Source organism: Cnephaeus nilssonii, assembly GCF_951640355.1.
Source record: "Cnephaeus nilssonii genome assembly, chromosome: 11".
NCBI lineage: Eukaryota > Metazoa > Chordata > Mammalia > Chiroptera > Vespertilionidae > Cnephaeus > Cnephaeus nilssonii.
In genome coordinates, this window is record NC_137082.1 from 18,523,385 (window position 1) to 18,543,074 (window position 19,690).

The 19,690-nt window shown below is 43.2% G+C and overlaps 1 protein-coding gene across 2 annotated transcripts in view; it reads right to left on the reverse strand.

The window, feature by feature from the left end:
• Nucleotides 1-19,690, reverse strand: part of PCSK2 (proprotein convertase subtilisin/kexin type 2) — a gene marked incomplete at both ends in the record, with an annotated part of 269,142 nt that overhangs the window by 59,142 nt on the left and 190,310 nt on the right. For both annotated transcript variants that reach the window (XM_079783512.1, XM_079783511.1), the window contains one exon: nt 4,321-4,397. In XM_079783512.1, the coding sequence (XP_079639638.1) occupies nt 4,321-4,397 (77 nt within the window). The remainder of the gene's footprint in view (nt 1-4,320; nt 4,398-19,690) is intronic.

Here is a 19,690-nt window from a genome sequence, read left to right on the forward strand (position 1 = left end):
CAGAGTCTTGCTTAAGAGAGCATTTCTCAAGAGCCCAAAGTCTGCTGGGCAGAGATGGGGCATCAGGTATGATGCCCATGCCCATGCCCAGAAGAGAATACGGCATGTCTTTGTGAGTGCATAGCTATCCAGAGACTCATGCTGGATTGGTAGTGAACCCTGACAAAGGCAAGTGTGGGGCTCAAGGCTCCTGGAGCCTTTGGGGAGCAACATTCCTTGGGTGCAATGGGAGAATGGTCCTTGTCTATGCCTCTGACCCAGTTTCCTACCCAATCACAGAATCTCTCCTTCTTTCTCCTAGAAACCTGTCCGCACCTTTCATGCTCACTCTTCTGTGAAGTCTTCTTAAAATGCTGCCCCACGCACGAGTCTCTAAATCCAGCCCAGTTACGCAGGCCACCTTGTGAATATGCGTGCACCTCCTGCCTCCCCCTCTTCACCTAAATTGTACCCACATTCCGGGATACACTCCCCAACAACTCTGCCTATTACCTTCGTTAAAATCCTAGATTAAATGCCACCTCTTCAAGGAAGCCTGTCCCAACTGCTCCAGCCAGACACGAGTTTGCATTCCTCTAGGCTCTCCAAAGCATCTTCATTGTGAGGCAGTGCATGTAATGGCCCCCTCACTGGTGTCAAATCCTGTCTCCACCACTTATTTGCTATGTGATGTTACACAACTTGCTTAACCTTTCTGTGCCTCAGTTTCCAAAATGGGAAAAATAATGATAATATCTGTTTCAGATAATTATTATGAGAATTGAATTAATACATGCAAAACACTTAAAATAGTGCCCTAAACATAGTGACTGCTTAATAGGTATTAGTTTTCCTCGTGTTTTCCTTCCTTTCCTTTCCTTTCCTTCCTTTCCTTTCCTTTCCTTCCTTTCCTTTCCTTTCCTTTCCTTTCCTTTCCTTTCCTTTCCTTTCCTTTCCTTTCCTTTCCTTTCCTTTCCTTTCCTTTCCTTTCCTTCCTTTCCTTTCCTTTCCTTCCTTTCCTTTCCTTTCCTTTCCTTTCCTTTCCTTTCCTTTCCTTTCCTTTCCTTTCCTTTCCTTTCCTTTCCTTCCCTTCCTTTCCTTTCCTTTCCTTCCTTTCCTTTCCTTTCCTTTCCTTTCCTTTCCTTTCCTTTCCTTTCCTTTCCTTTCCTTTCCTTTCCTTTCCTTTCCTTCCCTTCCCTTCCCTTCCCTTCCCTTCCCTTCCCTTCCCTTCCCTTCCCTTCCCTTCCCTTCCCTTCCCTTCCCTTTCCTTTCCTTTCCTTTCCTTTCCTTTCCTTTCCTTTCCTTCCCTTCCCTTCCCTTCCCTTCCCTTTCTTCCTTTCTTCCTTTCTTCCTTTCTTCCTTTCTTCCTTCCTTTCTTCCTTCCTTCCTTCCTTCCTTCCTTCCTTCCTTCCTTCCTTCCTTCCTTCCTTCCTTCCTTTCTTTCTTTCTTTCTTTCTTTCTTTCTTTCTTTCTTTCTTTCTTTCTTTCTTTCTTTTTAAGTTCTGGCTACACTTACCCTTGTAGTGATTTGGCATCTATCACCTCTTCATATGACACTGCAAGTTCCTTAGCAGCTTGTATACCAAAACTAACAGTTTCATGAGTACTGAATTAAAGTTCCAACTCTTTTTTTGTGTGCTTCTTTTTATGCCCTATGCTCTTAAAATTTACATCTTATTATGGATAATATCAAATATATACAAGAGTAGAGTGAACTCATATACCCATCAGCCAGTTTAACAATTATTAACTTATGGCCAATTTTATTTCCTCTGTATACCCAGTCATTCTCCTCCTTCCTGCTCCAAACCCTAAGTTATATTGAAGAAATTACCCAGCAAAATATTTCATCTTAGGAGGAATTTTTAGTAAATGTATCCTACACGCATGGGAAGGCTGCTCTATTTTAATTCTTGTGCCAAGCAGGAATCATCTTGAGGACAGAGTCAAGCTTTTGGACTATGGATCCTTCCAGAGCTGTGGGGTTTGAACTTTGACCCATCATCCTCCCATAATCATTACAAGAGTAGTTATGTTTTGAGAGGCCATGCTTTGAACTGTGGTCCCTCTAATCTTTGTAACAACAAGTCATGATGGATGGGGATCTTTGAATGACTTGATCATTGGGAAAAGTCCCATTTATTGGTCACAGTGGACACTGTGTCTTGAGTCATTGGCTCCCTGAGAGGCAAGGATCATGCTCATCTGACTCACTATGACTGTGTCTCAGGCAATTGGACACTTGAGAATTTTTACTAGTGACAATGAAAAATTTTATTGCACTAAATACTAATTAGTTCTAGCTAGAAGATTTTAGCTAGTTTAAAATTATACTTTCAAGAACACATTTGAAAATTAACAATTTTAAGGTAGGAGTCATCATCATCTTTTTTTTTTTTTTTTTAAAGAATAATCTTATAGTATATCACACAGGAAGAGTTGCTTTGGGGAAGGTTGTGCTGCATTCAGAAAATGGGGTAAGGGAGAAAACCATTCTGTTGGTTATATTTTTGTGCCTGAATCATTCCATAAAATGTTAATTTAGTGCCTACTAGCTGCAGAGAGATGGCAAAGAGCTGGCACACATGTTGCTACTGCCCTTTCTGAGGTCAAGTGGACAACTGGTAACCAATCATGCTGAAGCCAGGCACTCCCTCATGGTCCTTCTCAACACAGTGCTCCAGACCATCATTTCCAATCACAGCTCACCCCTGGCTTGGTGACATCTATTTAGTAATGTCACATCCCTGTGTCAGAAAATGGTTTATTTGCTAAGAGTACGTGAGGACCTAGGGCAGTGATGGGCAACCTTTTGAGCTTGGTGTGTCAAACTTCGCCAAAAAACTGAGCATAACTCGGGTAGTGTGTCACTTTGAGGAAAAAAACATTATTTCGCAAATGTTTCATCCTCGGCATGCGGCCGCCTCAGCGGCCGCGTGTCATCAGAAATGGCTACGCGTGTCAGTGCTGACACGCGTGTCATAGGTTCGCCATCACTGACCTAGGGTTATAAGTCATGGGGGTAAGAGACACGTTATGTCAAAAGTTCTCAGATGTTTTAATACATCCTCACCCCCTAAACACACTTACAAATACTGCATTATAATTTTAAAGCTGTAGGCGAAGGTGATAGAAAGTGAATTGTGCTATTGGACATCAGCTATGATCTTTTAAAAGTGTTACAAATTTGAATCGTAGTTTTTCTTTATTTTTCCCCTGCATTTTCTGTAATTACCAAGCCCCTCCACCTGTGCCTTGTCTGCATCCTAGACATTCTCTGGTCAACTTGTTAATTATAGGAACAGAGTCTAAGCTACCTGGCCACTCTCTGACCATAATGCTTCCTGTCTTTTATAATAAAAATGATGCTTATTAAAGGGTGGTAAAAGTTGGAATTAGAGTCATTTATGAAGCTTGGATTCAAGTGTGGACTTTGACATATACTGTTTGACCAGGGAAGTCACTTTCCCTTTATAAACCTATTTTCTAATCACTAAACTGAGAATTACATTTGTTTTATGGGCCACGAGTTTGTCACCAGAAGTAAAAGAAATGAATAAGGTGCTGTACACATAACATATTTTTATACCATTAATAGAAGTTCATATGTTCTCATAAACTTCACCCAAGAACATCAATAATAGGGAAGCACTAGGTTTAAAAAGTATAACAGTCTTTGGTTGAGCAAGCCATACATCTTTATTTCTTGGTATTTCTTATATGTAATTAACCATTTAGACAAGAATGTTACTTGGGGGAAAAAAGAGGCTGCATGTACATGTGTAAGTAGCCACATAGGCTGAAGAAAATAGGTAGATGTTGGATAGTTTTCCATGCTGAGCAATACTTCAAACCTCTGCCAGTTTCGTTTTGAGAAAGGGACTGCATGACTGTCATGAGGTTACAGCAGAAACACTTTAAAAAACATACAGATACAGACCCGTGGGGCAAAAAAAGTTCTCTACAATCATTTCCACAGATCACATGAAATTAGCATGTTTTAAATCGCCCTATGGTGGGTTCAGACAGGTTTTCTTCTTATTCCTATTTCCTTCTATCTTTAATAAAGCGGCAAACAATTCCTAGTTCAACAGATAATTTTACAGGAGCATTGCAATGTTAGAAAAAACCCCCAATATGGACACATGTAATACCTTAGAAAGAAAGAAAAAACCCCAAGAATTTAGAGAATGCAGCCACAAAGAGGAAAAGTCACAATACAATTTAGTGAAGCACTGAGATTATTTTGCTTGTGATTTTCAAGCCTTAAAAACAAAACAAAACAAAACAGAATAAAACCCCAAACCTAAAGCCAAAGACACCTCATTAGGCCCAGTTTACCTGTTAAACCAGTCATCTGTGTATCGAGGGTAAGGATAGGGGTCGTTGCTACTGAAGTCATAACTTGCTTCGGCATTCTGAAAAACACAAGGGGTCTCACTGGGTCAATAAAGCCAGAGGCACAGGCAAGAGAAAATGCTGCGATACAACTGTTTCAAGCTGCTAATCCCTCCCCACGTGCTGTGTGAATGTTCTGCTCTGGACCAGCCCTTGTCAAATGGTGACAGAGCTGAAATGTGTATTTGGAGCTTTTTACCTCCCCTTTTATTCCCCTCCCCCCATTTTTTTTTTAAATCCTCACCTGAGGATATGTTTTCACTGATTTTCAGAGAGTGAAAGAGATGGGTAGAGAGAGAAGAAACATTGATGTGAGAGAGAGACATTGATTGGTTGCCCCTGCACATGTCCTGGGCCGGGAGCCTGCCACCGAGGCATGTGCCCTTGAGGGGAATCAAACTTCAATTAATGATAGAGCATCTGTCTGCGGGCCGATGCTCTATCCACTGAGCCAAACCGGCTATCCTCTTTCCTCATCCCAATCTATTTCAGGCCCTCAGAGTTAACGATTTTGAGTACTACACTCTCCAGGACTGTCTTCATTTTAAGTTGAGTTATGCCTTTTGGATAAATGGGATTTACCAGGAATCCAGGGCTTAAGCTAAGTTTCTTTGAACTGATGGCCAGAATGTTCTAGTTCTCATGTCACAAGTGATATGGTCTTTATAGTTTTCTTGCTTTATGTGGAAGGCTCAAATCCAGCTCCCTGCTTCAGACTGACTTGGGGCTTACCTTCTTCATGCTTATGGGTGTTAAATCCCTGCCCAAGCCCTGAATATCAACCTCAACATCAACCGCAGTCATTTACGTAATTTACTGTTTTGTTGAAAGGGGATACATGAGCTGCTATAAGGTTACAGCAGAAATACTTTTCAAAAGCATATCATTAAGAGTCTAATATATGCAGTTTTTTTGAGTGATACCATTTTGAAATAGTAATTTATTGCCTTCCTTAAGTATGTTTGGTTACTCCTAATATTCCCTGAATTTTTGAGATAAGAGCATTCTTAGGTAGAGTTGGTGGGATAGGAATATCAAGAGAAACACAAGTTAATATTTTTTCTTTTGGGTTTCAAAGCTGAGGTTGAAACTTAAACAGTAGATTTGGAAGACTATTGTTAAGCCTGGTTTCTCCATAGAGATTAAAATGTCCCGGTCTAGGGTGAGTTAGATAGAAAATTCAGCATGAGTAGCCTTTGTGGGGTCCTCAAAGGCGCCCTGAGTGCTACCTCTTTCTTCTGAGCTGTGCTCTTGGAGTGGGAAGAGTTATGTTGGAATGTCCAACTTCAGAGAAGTCTGGGACTCATCCTTGGACAAGGAATGAAACTGCAAATCAAAGTGGCTCTGTTAGGTGTCTTAGCTGGGGAGCTTGAGGTAGCCCCACTCTGCATTCCTGTGACCCTCTGTATGGAGCAAGGAACAGCACAATCTTCTTTAGGGGGCTGATTGGTGAGGACAAACAGTGAGAACCAGCTGGCCCAGAAAGATCTGTGGTCAGGACAATGAAGATCCAGGGTTCAGGCATGATCTGCATGAACTGACTTTCCAGTAGGCATGGAATGCATGCAACAGGAGAGTCCAGGATGGACCGAGGATGAGATGCTAGCATCAGGACCCCTGATCCCTCTCTTTAATGCTACATTCATCCTTGAAGCTGGAGGGAAATTCTGGAGATAGGAGGGGGCGGGGGGAAACCTGAGTTGACCAAAGTCAAATTTTTTACCATCAGTGCAATTATCCTGGCAGATAGGAATTAAATTCAATTAGAGGAAAATCAAGTCGAAATTTCCTGCACCTTTATGTTTGTTTCACAAGCTCTCCACTCTGGCTCACCTTTCTGGCTCATAATCATCACCTGTGGTCTGGGATGAGGCCTTTTGGTGCTCATTTCTGGAGCAAATGTTTTGCCTTGAGGTGGGAGGGGGCTCGCAAGAGGAATTAGGGAGTTCTGATAGTGGAACTGGTAGTTGAGAATCCAAGGAACTCTGAGGTCATTTTTACAGCAAGAAGAAAGACTGTGTATTGTCTGGGGTCAATTTCACCTCTGAATGTTGAAATGGATGATAACTTAGGAATTCTAAGTATTTTGCTGTCTTTCCAATGATTTTGATGACGAATGCTCAAGTCCTTACATAACAATCTACACTGAGTATTAAGGAAAGCAAACAGTTGTGATTATTTGGCTGTATGTTTTCTGGCTGAAAATCAAATGGTTTATAGCAAGAAAGAACAGTAAGCAACATTTCGCAAAGGCTCTGTTTATAGTTTTATAGCTCAAACCAAATCATTTATTGATTTGAATTATGGTGTTTCCTTTCATGAAATTGTTTGTGTACAGGAATAAATTAATTTAATTAATTATCCTGGAATTTTCTAAGATAGCCATTAACACTGACATTTGGGGGAAAGTGGTGTCTCTGTAAACTTAATGCTCTGGTCATCCTAGGTAGAACGACTTGTTTTGGTTTGAACTTTTCTATAACTTCTTCCTAAAATGCATTAGTCTATTTTATTGCTTTAGAAAAGACTAAATGTTTAGTGAACATAATCTAATCGTTGATGATTCAGGATCAGGATGATTCAGTCATCATTAAGAATTATCATTGTACCATCACGCAGAAAGTGAGAAGATTGGGCTGAATCCAAACTGACCTCAGGGCTTCCCTGGGAGTTATTTCTGAACTTAATTTGAGTGCATAGCCAGAGAAAAAAGGCTAGAGTAACTCTTAGCAAGAAAGTTTAATCATTACGGGTTTGGCCATTCCTTGCACTGTGCACTTTTCCGTCAGATGGCCTGCCTGCACACTCAGCCAGGAAAGGACAAAGGACTTACTTTTTTTCACAAAATCTTTAGGCTTGTCATATCGGAGGCACTGCATTGTGTGGCCACCAAAGGCACAGGTCCACCCATGGCACATGCTAGGGCTGGTCTCACTGTGAGAGCTGGTGGTGGACCCAGCGGTCACCATGCCCACTCCCTCCATTGCTTTAACATTCTCAGAGAATCCTTTGAGACTCCGGAGACCTTGCTCTGACACTTCCACCCTTATCGCCAAATCTGGAATTTAATGACTCTGGTTCCAGTGGACGTTCCTTGCTGGGTTGCATACGGCAAATGTGTCTGCAGGCATCAGCTTGGGCCAGAGAAAGGAAGAGACGCATTACAGCCAGACAGATCTGGTTTTGAACCTAGACTGTTTGGCCTTGGCAATTTTCTTATGTTCTAGAAAATGTAGTTTCCACGTCTTTAAAATTCAGATGATAAAACTGTAACTACTGGGTTGCTGTGAGGATAAAACGAAGGAATAGATGTAAGCTGGCAAGCACATTGTCCAATCAAGTGTGGGTGTTTTCTCACCTCTTACTTCTCCTTTGGAGTCCTTCATTTTCTTTGATTGCTTAAGGCTAGGGTCACAAAAATGCCTATAGGCCAAATCTGGCCCACCACCTGCTTTTGTAAATAAAGTTTTATTGGAATATACTAGTAGTCATGTCCCCCTGCTTTCAGATTGCCTATGGCAGTGGTCAGCAAACCGTGGCTCGAGAGACACATGCGGCTCTTTGGCCCCTTGAGTGTGGCTCTTCCACAAAATACCACATGCAGGCACGCACGTACAGTGCAATTGAAACTTCATGGCCCGTGCACAGAAGTCGGTTTTCGGCCTGGGCAAGTCTATTTTGAAGAAGTGGCGTTAGAACACTCAAGGGGCCAAAGAGCCGCATGTGGCTCGCGAGCCGCGGTTTGCCGACCACTGGCCTATGGCAATGCTTTCACACTACAACAGCAGACAAACAGTTGTGACAGACGTCCATGAATCTCAAAAAGTTTACCATCTTTCATAGAAAGAATTTGCAAACCCTTGAATGACATCCTAGGCCTCATGGGCTCCCAGGCTGCCCTCTGACAGCCTGGGGCCTCCACTATAGCGTCTCAGCAAGTCCTTGTCTTCCTCAAGAGCTCCCTTTTCTCTGAGACATGATTGTTCCTCATCCCCTTTTCTCTAGGAGGCTCTCGCTGCTGAAAAGGAATCTGATATAAACTGTCCCTACATTGCTAGGAGTTTGAAGTTTACCTGTCCCGGGTTCACACTAATCACAGGTGGGTTATTAGGCATTCCTGTGGTCAGAAACTGGGCTCAGCCGGCTGGAGGCTCAGAGAGGCAGTAGAGAGCCCCACCATTGTTTCCCCAACCTCTGCCCAGCACTGGTTGAAGACTGTTTCTAAGGGCACCAACCTTCTAACTCTGTCTTTCCATCTACCATGTCCTATCTGTTCCCAAGGTCAGAGTATCTCCCTTGGCAGAGAGAGGCAGGTGTTTGCAGTGAACAGCCCTGGGCATTCAGAGGTAATCATCCAGGTGATATGGGTCCACGTGGGGTCTGCTACACAATTTCTCACCAACTTTCATTTTTATAAATATTTTTATTGATTTCAGAGAGGAAGGGAGAGAGAGAGAGAAAGAGAGTTAGAAACAGCAACGAGAATCATTGATTGGCTGCCTCTCCCCCCACTGGGGATCGAGCCTGCAACCTGGGCATGCGCCCCCAACTAGAATCGAACCTGGGACCCTTCAGTCCGCAGGCTGATACTCCATCCACAGAGCCAAACCAGCTAGGGCCCAACTTTCATTTTTAAATGTGGTTATGTATCGGCATTTTGTCAACCCCAGGCTCTTGTAATAGGTCACTATATTTAAAGAGGGGGTGCACTGCTTTGGCTGAGAGATATATTTAGAGCCCCAAGGATCAAACCCTGTAGTCTGACTACAAAATTAGGAAAGTGATATCTGCAAGCAGGGGTGCCACATGCAGTCATGTAGGTTGTGTTTTGCATAAGGGGGCATGCCCAAGGGGAGCCACTGGGGGCTGCATGGATTTGCCAAACCATGTGCCCTGAGAGGGCCTTTATTTTTATTTATTTTAAAATTAAAATTTATTTTTCAATTATAGTTGACATACAATATTGTATTAGTTTTAGGTGTACCTGGAGTGGCACTTTAAATAATAACTGGTCAGCCCAGAGGGGTTACCCTTTTCTCATTTGTCTGTCCAGAAGGGGGTACATATTCTAATTTGTTTGCCCAGAAGGGAGGGTGCTGTTTTGCAACTTACCCACTGATAGACGACACTTTTTAAAAATTTCACAAAAATGCACTGTTGAAGTACTAGCATGCCTGTGAGCCATGGCAAGAAATAGGTCTTTCTAGTTATTTATATATATAAGACCCTAATATGCAAATAGAATGAACGGTGGAACAACCGAACAACTGGTCGCTATGAGGTGCACTGACCACCAGGGCGCGCGCGCAGAACATGGCGGGTATCGGCTGCAGTGGAATGGTGGAGCAGGTGAGCAGGGGCACCAGGCCAAGACGGGGCACTGGTCACTGCCATCAAGGTGAGCCTCTGGTGGTTACTGAAAATTCTTTGCTCCCATGCACCACGGTCCTGCCTGGTGCTTGCACCTGCTGCCGGCGCCAGCCCCACTTGCACTGGCTGCCAGCCTCAATTGCCCCTGAGGGCTTTTCCACCTCCCCCTGCTCCTGAGGGGCGATCAGGGAAGCAGCTGCTGCTTGCACCAGCTGACGGCGCAGAGCGATTGGGGCTGGCGCCAGCAGCAGGTGTGAGTGGAACTGGTGCCGTCAGTGTGTGGGAGTGGTTGTGGTGGGAGCCGGGCTTCTGGCGGACAGGGGACCAGGGACTGTGGCGGGAGGGGCCAGGTGGGGGCGCGGAGGATGGGCCGAGACCCACCCCTGTGCCCACCACAGCCTTGTGGCCCACAGTTCCTTTCAAGGTGCATGAATTTGTGCACTAGACTCCTAGTTGTCATATATAAGCTCAGACCTCAGAGAAATTGTACCAGGGAGACAAGATGACCCCTGGGAAATGTCAAGTAATACCAGACTTAAATACTATCTCCAACAATAGGAGTTTATGATCATGAGTACAGCATTGCATATGCTTAGTTGACAATGTAATTTCATCACTATAGGAACTCAGAACAAGAAAGTACATTGCATTTGTCCCTTTATTCTGGCTTGCTATTTTCCCTGAAGGTATATCCTATATAATAGAAGGGTAATATGCAAATTGACCCTAACTGTAGAACAACCAGGAACGACTGGTCACTATGATGCACACTGACCATTAGGGGGCAGTTGCTCAATGCAAGAGCTGCCCCCTGGTGGTCAGTGCACTCTCACAGGGGGAGCTCCGCTCAGCCATAAGCTGAGCTTATGGCTGCGAGTGCAGCGGCGGGGATGGGAGCCTCTCCCGCTTCCTCTGCAGTGCTAAGGATGTCCAACTGCGGCTTAAGCCATCAGCCTGACATCCCCCAAGGGCTCCCAGACTGCAAGAGGGCACAGGCTGAGCTGAGGGACCAACCCCTCCCTCCCCCCCGAGTGAATGAATTTTTGTTCACTGGGCCTCTAGTAACCAAATAACCCAGCTAGGATCTGTGTAACAATATTAGTTTAAATTGCACTGTGCTCGTGGACTAATGAAAGAGAAATGAGCTTCCCCAGATAGACTCACAAACTGCAACCATATTGCCCAGAACAAAGCTCATCTGTATGGAAAGTGAGTAGCAAAAGAGCCTAGTCCATTAGAGCCTGAAGAATTTTGCTATTGCACCTGCTTGCATCTAATATGGTCATGGCTAAATGTTCCCAACTGTGCCTATTTTGATTTTCCTCAAATAATTCTCCCACATGCACTGGTTTAACGATAATGTTCAGCTTACTTTTGACTGAAACCGACATTAAAGGGATTTATGTCTGTATTAAGTCTGGCTGTAAAACTTAATGAAATTTAACATTTCTCCAGCACTCAAAAATTTTTAAACAAAGATGCATAGTCAGAAAATTGTTTGCAATATTTCTTCTATACTTCTAAGATTTACAGATTTTTCCAGTGACAGAGTGTTCTCTGCTTGTGGATTTGACCCCTCCCACCATCACTTTCTCCTACTCCTGAAATTCCAGCAACTTCTCTAGTCACTGGAGTACCTTCTAGGTAAGTATCACCATGCCCTAAGCCATGTCCTGGACTACTAGGCTTTGGGTATTTTCTAAAGAGGAGAAGCTCTATCCTCTGGCTCTCAATAATACCTTTACCAGCATATTTGAGAGAGGTTCTAAGCACTAAACATAAGAGGAGATGATGATGATGATGATAAAGTGTCTTCAAATTGTTTTCAAAAAAGTTTAAATTCTCTTATTTTATTTAATACTAGAGGCCCGGTGCATGAAATTCATGCATTAGGGGAAGAGGTCCCCTCAGCCCAGCCTGCTCCCTCTCCAATCTGGAATCCCTGGGATCCCAGGTATTGGGCCAAAACTGGCAGTTGGACATCCCTCTCACAATCCGGGACTGCTGGCTCCTAACTGCTAACTTGCCTGCCAGCCTGATGGCCCCTAACTGCCCCCCCCTGCTGGCCTGGTTGCCCTCAGCTGCCCCCCTCTGCCAGCCTGGTCACCCCCAACTACCCCCTGCTGGCCTGGTTGCCCCTCACTGTCCCCCTTTGCCGGCCTGGTTGCCTCTCACTGCCCCCCCGCCGGCCTGGTTGTCCCAGTCGTTTGGTCATCCCTCGCTAACCCCCCTGCTGGCCTGGTCACCCCATGCAGCCTGCTGGTTAGTTGTTTGGTTGTCCCTCACTAACACCCCTGCCAGCCTGGTCGCCCCACGCAGCCTGCTGTTCAGTCGTTTGGTCATCCCTCGCTAACCCCCTGCCAGCCTTGTTGCCCCATGCAGCCTTCTGTTCAGTTGTTACTGTGAGGGCGTCGTGACCAATTTGCATATTACCCTTTTATTAGTATAGATTCTCTAAAACCCTGTGACAGAGTGTTCTCTGCTTGTGGATTTGACCCCTCCCACCATCACTTTCTCCTAGGAGAAAAGATGTATTGGAGGAAGAAACAGGGCTATTACCACCTCTGACACAGTGAAGGCAACACCTGAATGGCCTCTTTAGAGTTACCCCTGCCTGCCCATGGCTTCCTGGCTAGTCTTCCTATTTTACAAGGCTAATGGAACTTGTATTAGATTAGGTTGAGGCAAATTCCCATGCATGAATTTTAATAGCTGCCCTAAAAGTGTCAATTCCTGTGGCTGACCAGATGCATTGAAGAGAACTGCTACTCACTGTAATTAATCTCAAAGAGCTGGCTCTAAGACAGAGCCCAACATTTGTTCAGAAAAAATTTACATCTTTATTTTCATGAGCTGCCAACTCAAATTTAGCATTTCTTTCAATTATGGATGTAGACTACAAGCCATGGTATTATTAGCAGTAGCTGTGAGCTTGTCACCAATATGAACTTTCATATCACATTATAGTTGTTGCAGATATGCTGAAATATCTTTTCTTCTCACTCTTACCTGCCCCTTGATTTTGTTATTTAATGTACTAGAGGCCCGATGCACAAAAATTTGTGCAAGAGTAGGCCTTCCTTCTCCCGGCTGCCAGCACTGGCTTCCCTCTGGCACCCGGGACCCAGGCTGCTTCCTTCCGGCTGCCTGTAGGCACCTTGGACCCAGCTGGCTTCCCTCCCACCCCAGCTTCATCAGGAAGGGCATCTGGAATGACGCCCAGAAGATGTCCGGTCTAATTAACATATTACCCTTTTATTATTACAAATTATTAAAGGAGGATACATAGTGCCATCTCACAAATGTTTATTTTTGTTTGATAACCTTGCTTCCATGTAATTGCTTTCCTCAGTTATCCTATCTATTAAAACATTATTCTGAGAATGAGGGGAAAGACCCACTTGTGTACAAGGGTACCCAGTGTGCAAATTGGTATGATCACTTGGAAGAGAAATTTGGCAATATCTATCAAAAGAATAGGTACAAAGGCTCTTTAACCCAGGGACTCCACCTCTAAGAATCTATCCTAAAGATACATATTTGCCCGTATACAAAATATTTATTTTGAAATGTATTCATGGCAGCATGATTGCAAAAGTAGAAGACTTGAAATAGCTTAAGTGTCCAACTTGAGGAAAGGCCTAAATAAATAATGGTGCATTCATACAATGCAAAACTGCAGTCCTGGCAATGGATGAGGCATGAGGTTTGCAATGAACTTCTTCCCAAGAAATACTGTTAGGTAAAAAAAGCAACGTGCATAGTGAGCTCTTATTTGCATAGAAGAGAGGGATATACTTGATGGTAAATGCATTGAGTATATCTGGAAAGATACTCAAGAGCCTTTTTATAGTGCTTTGCCTTTAGTGAGGGAGGTCGGGTATGGGGTGGAAGGGAGATATAGTTTTCATTGTGTAACCTTTTGCTTTGTATAATGTTTTTGCCATAATAACAGGTAATGTATATCAGTGTTTATTTTGTCCAAGAGACTGTCTTAGATGTTTTGTATGCCTTAGCTCCTCCTTATGTTGTACTTGTGTAGTAGGACTCTTATTACCACTCTCATTCTATGAGCAAGGAGACTGAGGCACAGAGAAGTTGAATATTTTGCTCAAGGTCACACAGATGAGAAGAGGCAGAGCAGAGATTTAGACCAGGCAGTCTGGCTCCAGAGGCCTGTCCCCCAACTCTTCCTGCAATTCTGCCTCTCTGCATTGGAATCATAACATTCCACTCTCTTGCTTGTGCTGTATAAAAGAGAAAAACAACTACAAATACAATAATAACTTAGTGGATTTACTCTTTAAAATGTCAATGGTTTATTCTATTCAAACCCAGGTATATAAATTGAGCTAATGCTTTAGCCCCCACACTGGGACACCCCTCACTGAAGATCCAGGAAGCACATCTCTTGCTTGGCATGACCCATCCCTTTGTTAGCAGCATGGTTTTTATCTAGTGAATTCTCTCCTCGGACGTAGATATAATGCTTTTGAGGCCTAAACCAGGAAGTATGCCTCCAACGAGAAAGCAAATTCCTGTTTTCAACAGCAAGGCACAGCCTGTTCCTTTTTTTCTCTGTTGATTATATTGTTTCTCTTAGATATAGGACTGTTTTAGGAAAAACAAAAACAACGAGAAAGCAAAAACAAACAAACCAACATCACACTGTATTTAAGACAAACAATATTGATGACTGGCTTCCTCAGAAACGGAAATCTTAGAAAGACTTCCTTTCCCTTCGAGCCTCTTCAGCAGAACTGGTGGCCCTGGGGTTTCTGAGTCCAGTTAGGAAAATCACTGGCTGAGAGTTGTGTTCCTTTCAGGGGTGGGGAACCTTTTTTCTGCCAAGGGCCATTTGGATATTTATAACATCACTAGAGGCCCAGTGCACTGGTAGGGTCCCTAGCGGCTGCTGGCTGCTGGCTGGGCCTCCCTCCCTTCCCCTTGCTGCCCGCCCCCTGGTCGAACTCCTGGAAGAATTCCAGTGGAGGGGACAATTTGCATACTATGCTTTTATTATATAGGATTTGTGGGCCATACAAAATTATCAACTTAAAAATTAGCCTGCTATATTTGGTCAAACCTTTAATTAACTCACCCCTAATGCCTGGGCAGGGCCAGACCAAATGATTTTGAGGGTCTTATATGGCCGGAGGCTGGATGTTCACACCTGCCGGGTGCTTGCACATGGTGCCTTCAGCAGCATGGTATTGTGACCAGACTCTGACTTTTTTTCAAAACACTCCTCCAATCCTTCTTATTATGCCAATGACAAGCCTTTAATTCCTCCCTGTTCCCTCCTAATCCATCTTCTTAACTGACAGAGGCAAGCACTGGCTGGCAGCAACGTCCAGCTTGAGTTGCTTTCATTGTTTTTATGTTGACAGTTACTTCTATTTATGTCAAGGGATATTGGTTGTTTTTCTATTTAAAACAGTGATTTATAGTTTCCCTTTCAAACACATTCATTTACGTTAGAAAAGTGAGTCAATTTAGGGAAACATACTAGGTAAATAATAGCACCAATATAAAACATGGCAAAGGTGGGCTGTGATTGGCGGATGTTTGGGGACCACTTGAGTAAAGTAATGGTAATATTTATGGCTTTGACATCTCCAGTTATCAGCAGAGTCAGCCTTAAGGTGAACTGAGTATCTATACAGGGGATCTGAGGGAATAATGGAAAAGACTTTTTGTCCTCAAATTTTAATCCTGTCACTTGTCATTTCAACATTATGCCTTCAATCCTTTACATTACTATTGGCCTTCAAACACCTCCATTTATTCATGCATTCAGCCAATCACTTATTTATTTTTTCAATGCTGAGTACCAACTATTTGTTGGGTATTGTGCAATAGCAAGTCAGTATTGGAGAGGAAGATGCCCTTAGCTGGGGTATCTTGCCCTTGGCCCTCAGTTATGAACTGACACTCGAGTTTTCAATGCAGTTATCAGCTAACAGTGCTTCCCAACTCAGGCTTCTCAATAGAGTTGCCTGGGGAGCTTTTAGAAATATAAATACTTAAGGGAGCCCAAGATTTAATTGATTGGGGTTGGGGTCTAGGCATCAGTATTTAACAAATATACTCTTCAGGTGATTCTGATGTGTACCAAGGTCAAGAACCACTGAGTTAATGTCATTTTAATCACTCATATTCTGTCCCCCTTGCTGCTTACTGTAAAGTGGCTAGTGGGCCAGTGTCACTGACATCACCAAGAACTTGTTAGAAATGCAGAATCTCAGGCCCCACCCAGACTGTCTGAGCCTGAATCTGTATGTTAACAGGGTGTCCAGGGGATTTGTGTGTGCACGCTGATTCTTTCATTTGTAAAGCGAGTGCATGGCGTCATGTTTCCCCATTGGCTCTTCACTTTTACTCTGCATATCCATATTCTCCCTGATATACCCTTCCCCCACTTCTCCTCCTCCTCCTTCCACCTGGACAGGAAGAAACCTAATTTGATTAGCCATTCATATCTAGCATGAATAAGTTCAGTACGTTGTTCTTCCCAATATTATTTGCTTTAACAGAAGAGAATGGACATTGGAAAAAGCTGAAGAACTCCATCTCTAATAGTAGAGATCGAAGGGTGGTATTTTGGGAGTGACAGGAACGTCAGAGCATCTCTCAGACTGAAGTCCTTTCTATGGAGAAGGTCAGTCCTGAGAATCAAATTGTCGCAACGGATTCCTTTGGGTCTGAAGGAGAGGCCTGATGAACCAAAGAAAACAACAAAAAAAGCAAGATAAAGTGTGTGATTCTTATGCACAATATGACTGTGCTTCTGGAAAGCAGGCGCTGTTGGGGGACCAATTCTGTAAGACAGGAGAGTAAAAGTTCAGAGTGAAAGCTCTCCTGCTGTGAAATAAATCTTGATAAATATTAAGGTATGAATTATTTTTGCCTCCTGCTGCTTAACATAAAGTTTTGTCAAAACCTTGAAAGGACGCCCAATTAAAGACAAACTAAATGTCAAGCTGCTTTAACAGTAGTAGCAGTTAAAACATCTTTTAAAATATGTCTATATTTCAGTGCATGCTTATTGTTATACCCTGACTCTTTCCTATTCTAATAAATGATATAGATAAGTGAAAGTTAACAATATAGTACGGTATAATTTGGACTTGGTAAAAATAAGGGTGCACATAGGTAACCACATGTGTGCTGTAGTTCTGTGCTCGGTCAATGCTTGGCCTCATAGCTAAATTGGACCTCTTTGGCCATAGATGCTGCTCGAAGCCAATCCACCCTCATGACCCATTCTACTAACTGGTCAACTCCCCAGCTCTGCCCTGAATTTCTCCTAGCCCTGTTTGGTTTCTCCTCTCTGTCCCAGTGGCCTTCACTGCTGGGTGCCTCCCAGCCCCTCATCCCCACTCCCCTATCTGTAGGATGACAAAGTTGACCTTGAGTGAGTTGTGAAAAAGCAGCTTGCGGCTGTGCTAAGACCTGATCACTTCATTGCTCTAAACATATGGGTTTAAGAAAAACAGTTGAATTTAGCCTTGATACCTTAATAAGAGGGTAAGGAGTAGCCGGCTCAAAAGGCAATTCAAGGCTGATTCTCGCAGCTCCACAAAGACTGAGTGTGCTGTCAAGGCCCTGCAGCGGGACTGTGTAAATCAGCACGACGTGAGCCAGACACCGCTCTGAAAAGAGAATCAGAAGATAATGTAGCAGCCAGGGTCTAAATTTGTGTTGTCAAGGTGACGAGGTACAAGTCAATTTGTGTTTCCCTCTCTTTTGACTGGGTGTTCTACAACATTGTAGAGAGAGATGCTCAAGGCTTCTCCATCTTTGCTTTCTCTGTGAGTGTTCTGCTCGCCTTTGGATGGCTGCTGAGGTCAAGGCCACTGCCACTGAGTCCAGATGTCCCCCGAGAGAGGGAGAGGCCAGTTTACAGCCCTCCTTGTGCGACTGATTGCACAACTTCAGTATCACCTGCCTCTTCTTTTCCAGCCCTAAAAATAGCGAAGACGAGTTTGCTGATAGCTGAGTCACCTTGTCGAAGGGGATGTTCTGTCTAACTTGGGGACTTTGTCTTAAATATGTATTTTCCTCCTATCAAAAGCATAGCAATGTGAATAATAAATATACTGCACAGAGGCCTATTAATATTTTTATTATACATACACATGTATGTTTTATATATGTGTGTAATTCAACACAAATTGATTTCATTTGAGCCTCACAGCAGTTTTGAGAATTGAATATTGTAAAACCAACTTTATAGATAAGAAGACTGAGGCTCAATGAGGTTATGAATTTGCTCAAGGTTTTCAGCTGAAAGTGGCTGAGTTAGTGCTAAAAATTAGATCTTCTGACTCAGACTCATTCTCTTTGTAATGCATGGCATCTACAGCTCTTTCTTATATTAAAAAGTAAAGAAAACAATTAGGAGACTGAGCATCTTGCTTATTCTAGCACCCTCACCACTGAATAGGAGCATAAATACCTAAGATACATTAAATGGCAGCAATATGGGGGCAATTCAGGCCTTTGGACTGCCACTCATTTTTGTATCCATAGTAAATTAAACTCAAAACTTGTCATCCATCTTCTCGCTTGTCACTTTTTGCTTCAAACCGTTAATCTCGGCGTTGGCGATTCTTTTTAGGATAACCTTGCTAAGAGGAGATGATGGAAATAGAGTGTTATCACCTTGAGAGACAAGTGGAAAGGAAGCACAAGGCACACTGTAAATATCTTAGTGTTCACTTATAGCTGGAAGAAAGCCAAGTGCATCAATTCTCTTTCATGAAGAAGTTGTTTGAGTTTTACCTTTAAACATGACCAATTTTTGTTCCCAGCTAATGGGAAATGTCACACAAAAAAAGTACTGATCTCCAACTGTTCTGGAGAAAGATTAAATGCACTTCTGGTTCCTTTCACAGCTATTCATCATTTTAATTGGTTTTGAAGCCAAAAAACTTTGTCGGCATTTGTGATGGGAATCCAACTTCATAATGCATAAACCATGGAAAAGTGATTACGGCTTTCATTTGGAGGCTGTGCACATACCTTATTAAGTTGCTACAAGGATGGAACACCAGAATCCACATTAATCACAGAATCACTTTGCACAAGGGATTGTACCTATTGAATTATGGACACCGATCTCTTGGGAAGGAAATACCCTGCCCTAGACCTTTTTGCTAATGACGTGTTCTGGATTCTTGGGGTTCCTTGCCACCCATGTTGCCAACACTGCTCTTGGCATTTCTAAGGACCATGAAAAATGTTCATCTGATCCCCCTGCCTTTTCATTTCATGGCCTTCACCTCCAACTCCAACAATTCCCCTTCAATTACATCTCAGCATGTTTCTTGATTTTCTGATAACCCAGCATAGAAACTGTTGAAATCACAAAAGTGCACATTTCATTCTCCACCCTCCACTGTACATTCTCCAACTTCTCTCCTTCTCCAATCACCAATTTGTCTCCTTGGGGCCTGAAAATCCATCTTTCACTCCACTTTCTTTTGTGATGTCTCCATCTCATTTTGCATTTGCATGCTGCTTATCAACACTGCATTACATGTCCTGGAGTTTTCAGGGTCAAGTTCTTACTCTTTAGCTTCACCTCAAAAGCTGGTCATGATTGGCCTACTACCCAGTTTCTCTCTAGCTCAGGAGTCACCAAACTTTTTCAGGAAAGGGCCAGAGGGTAATGTTTTAGGCCTTAGGAACCCTATGGTTTCTGTGACAATGATTCATGCTGGCCTTTGTAGTGGGAAAATAGCCAACACTCTAAACAAATTAAATGTAAACAAATGGGTGTGGCTGTGTTCCCATAAAACTTTATCCACAAGCAGCAACAACAACAAAAAAGCAGTGGGTGGGCTGTAGTTTGTAGAATCCTGCTTGTTGTAAGTTGAAGTGCATCTCCCCAAAAGATATGTTGAAGTCATAACTCTGGTATGGGATACATAGCCCC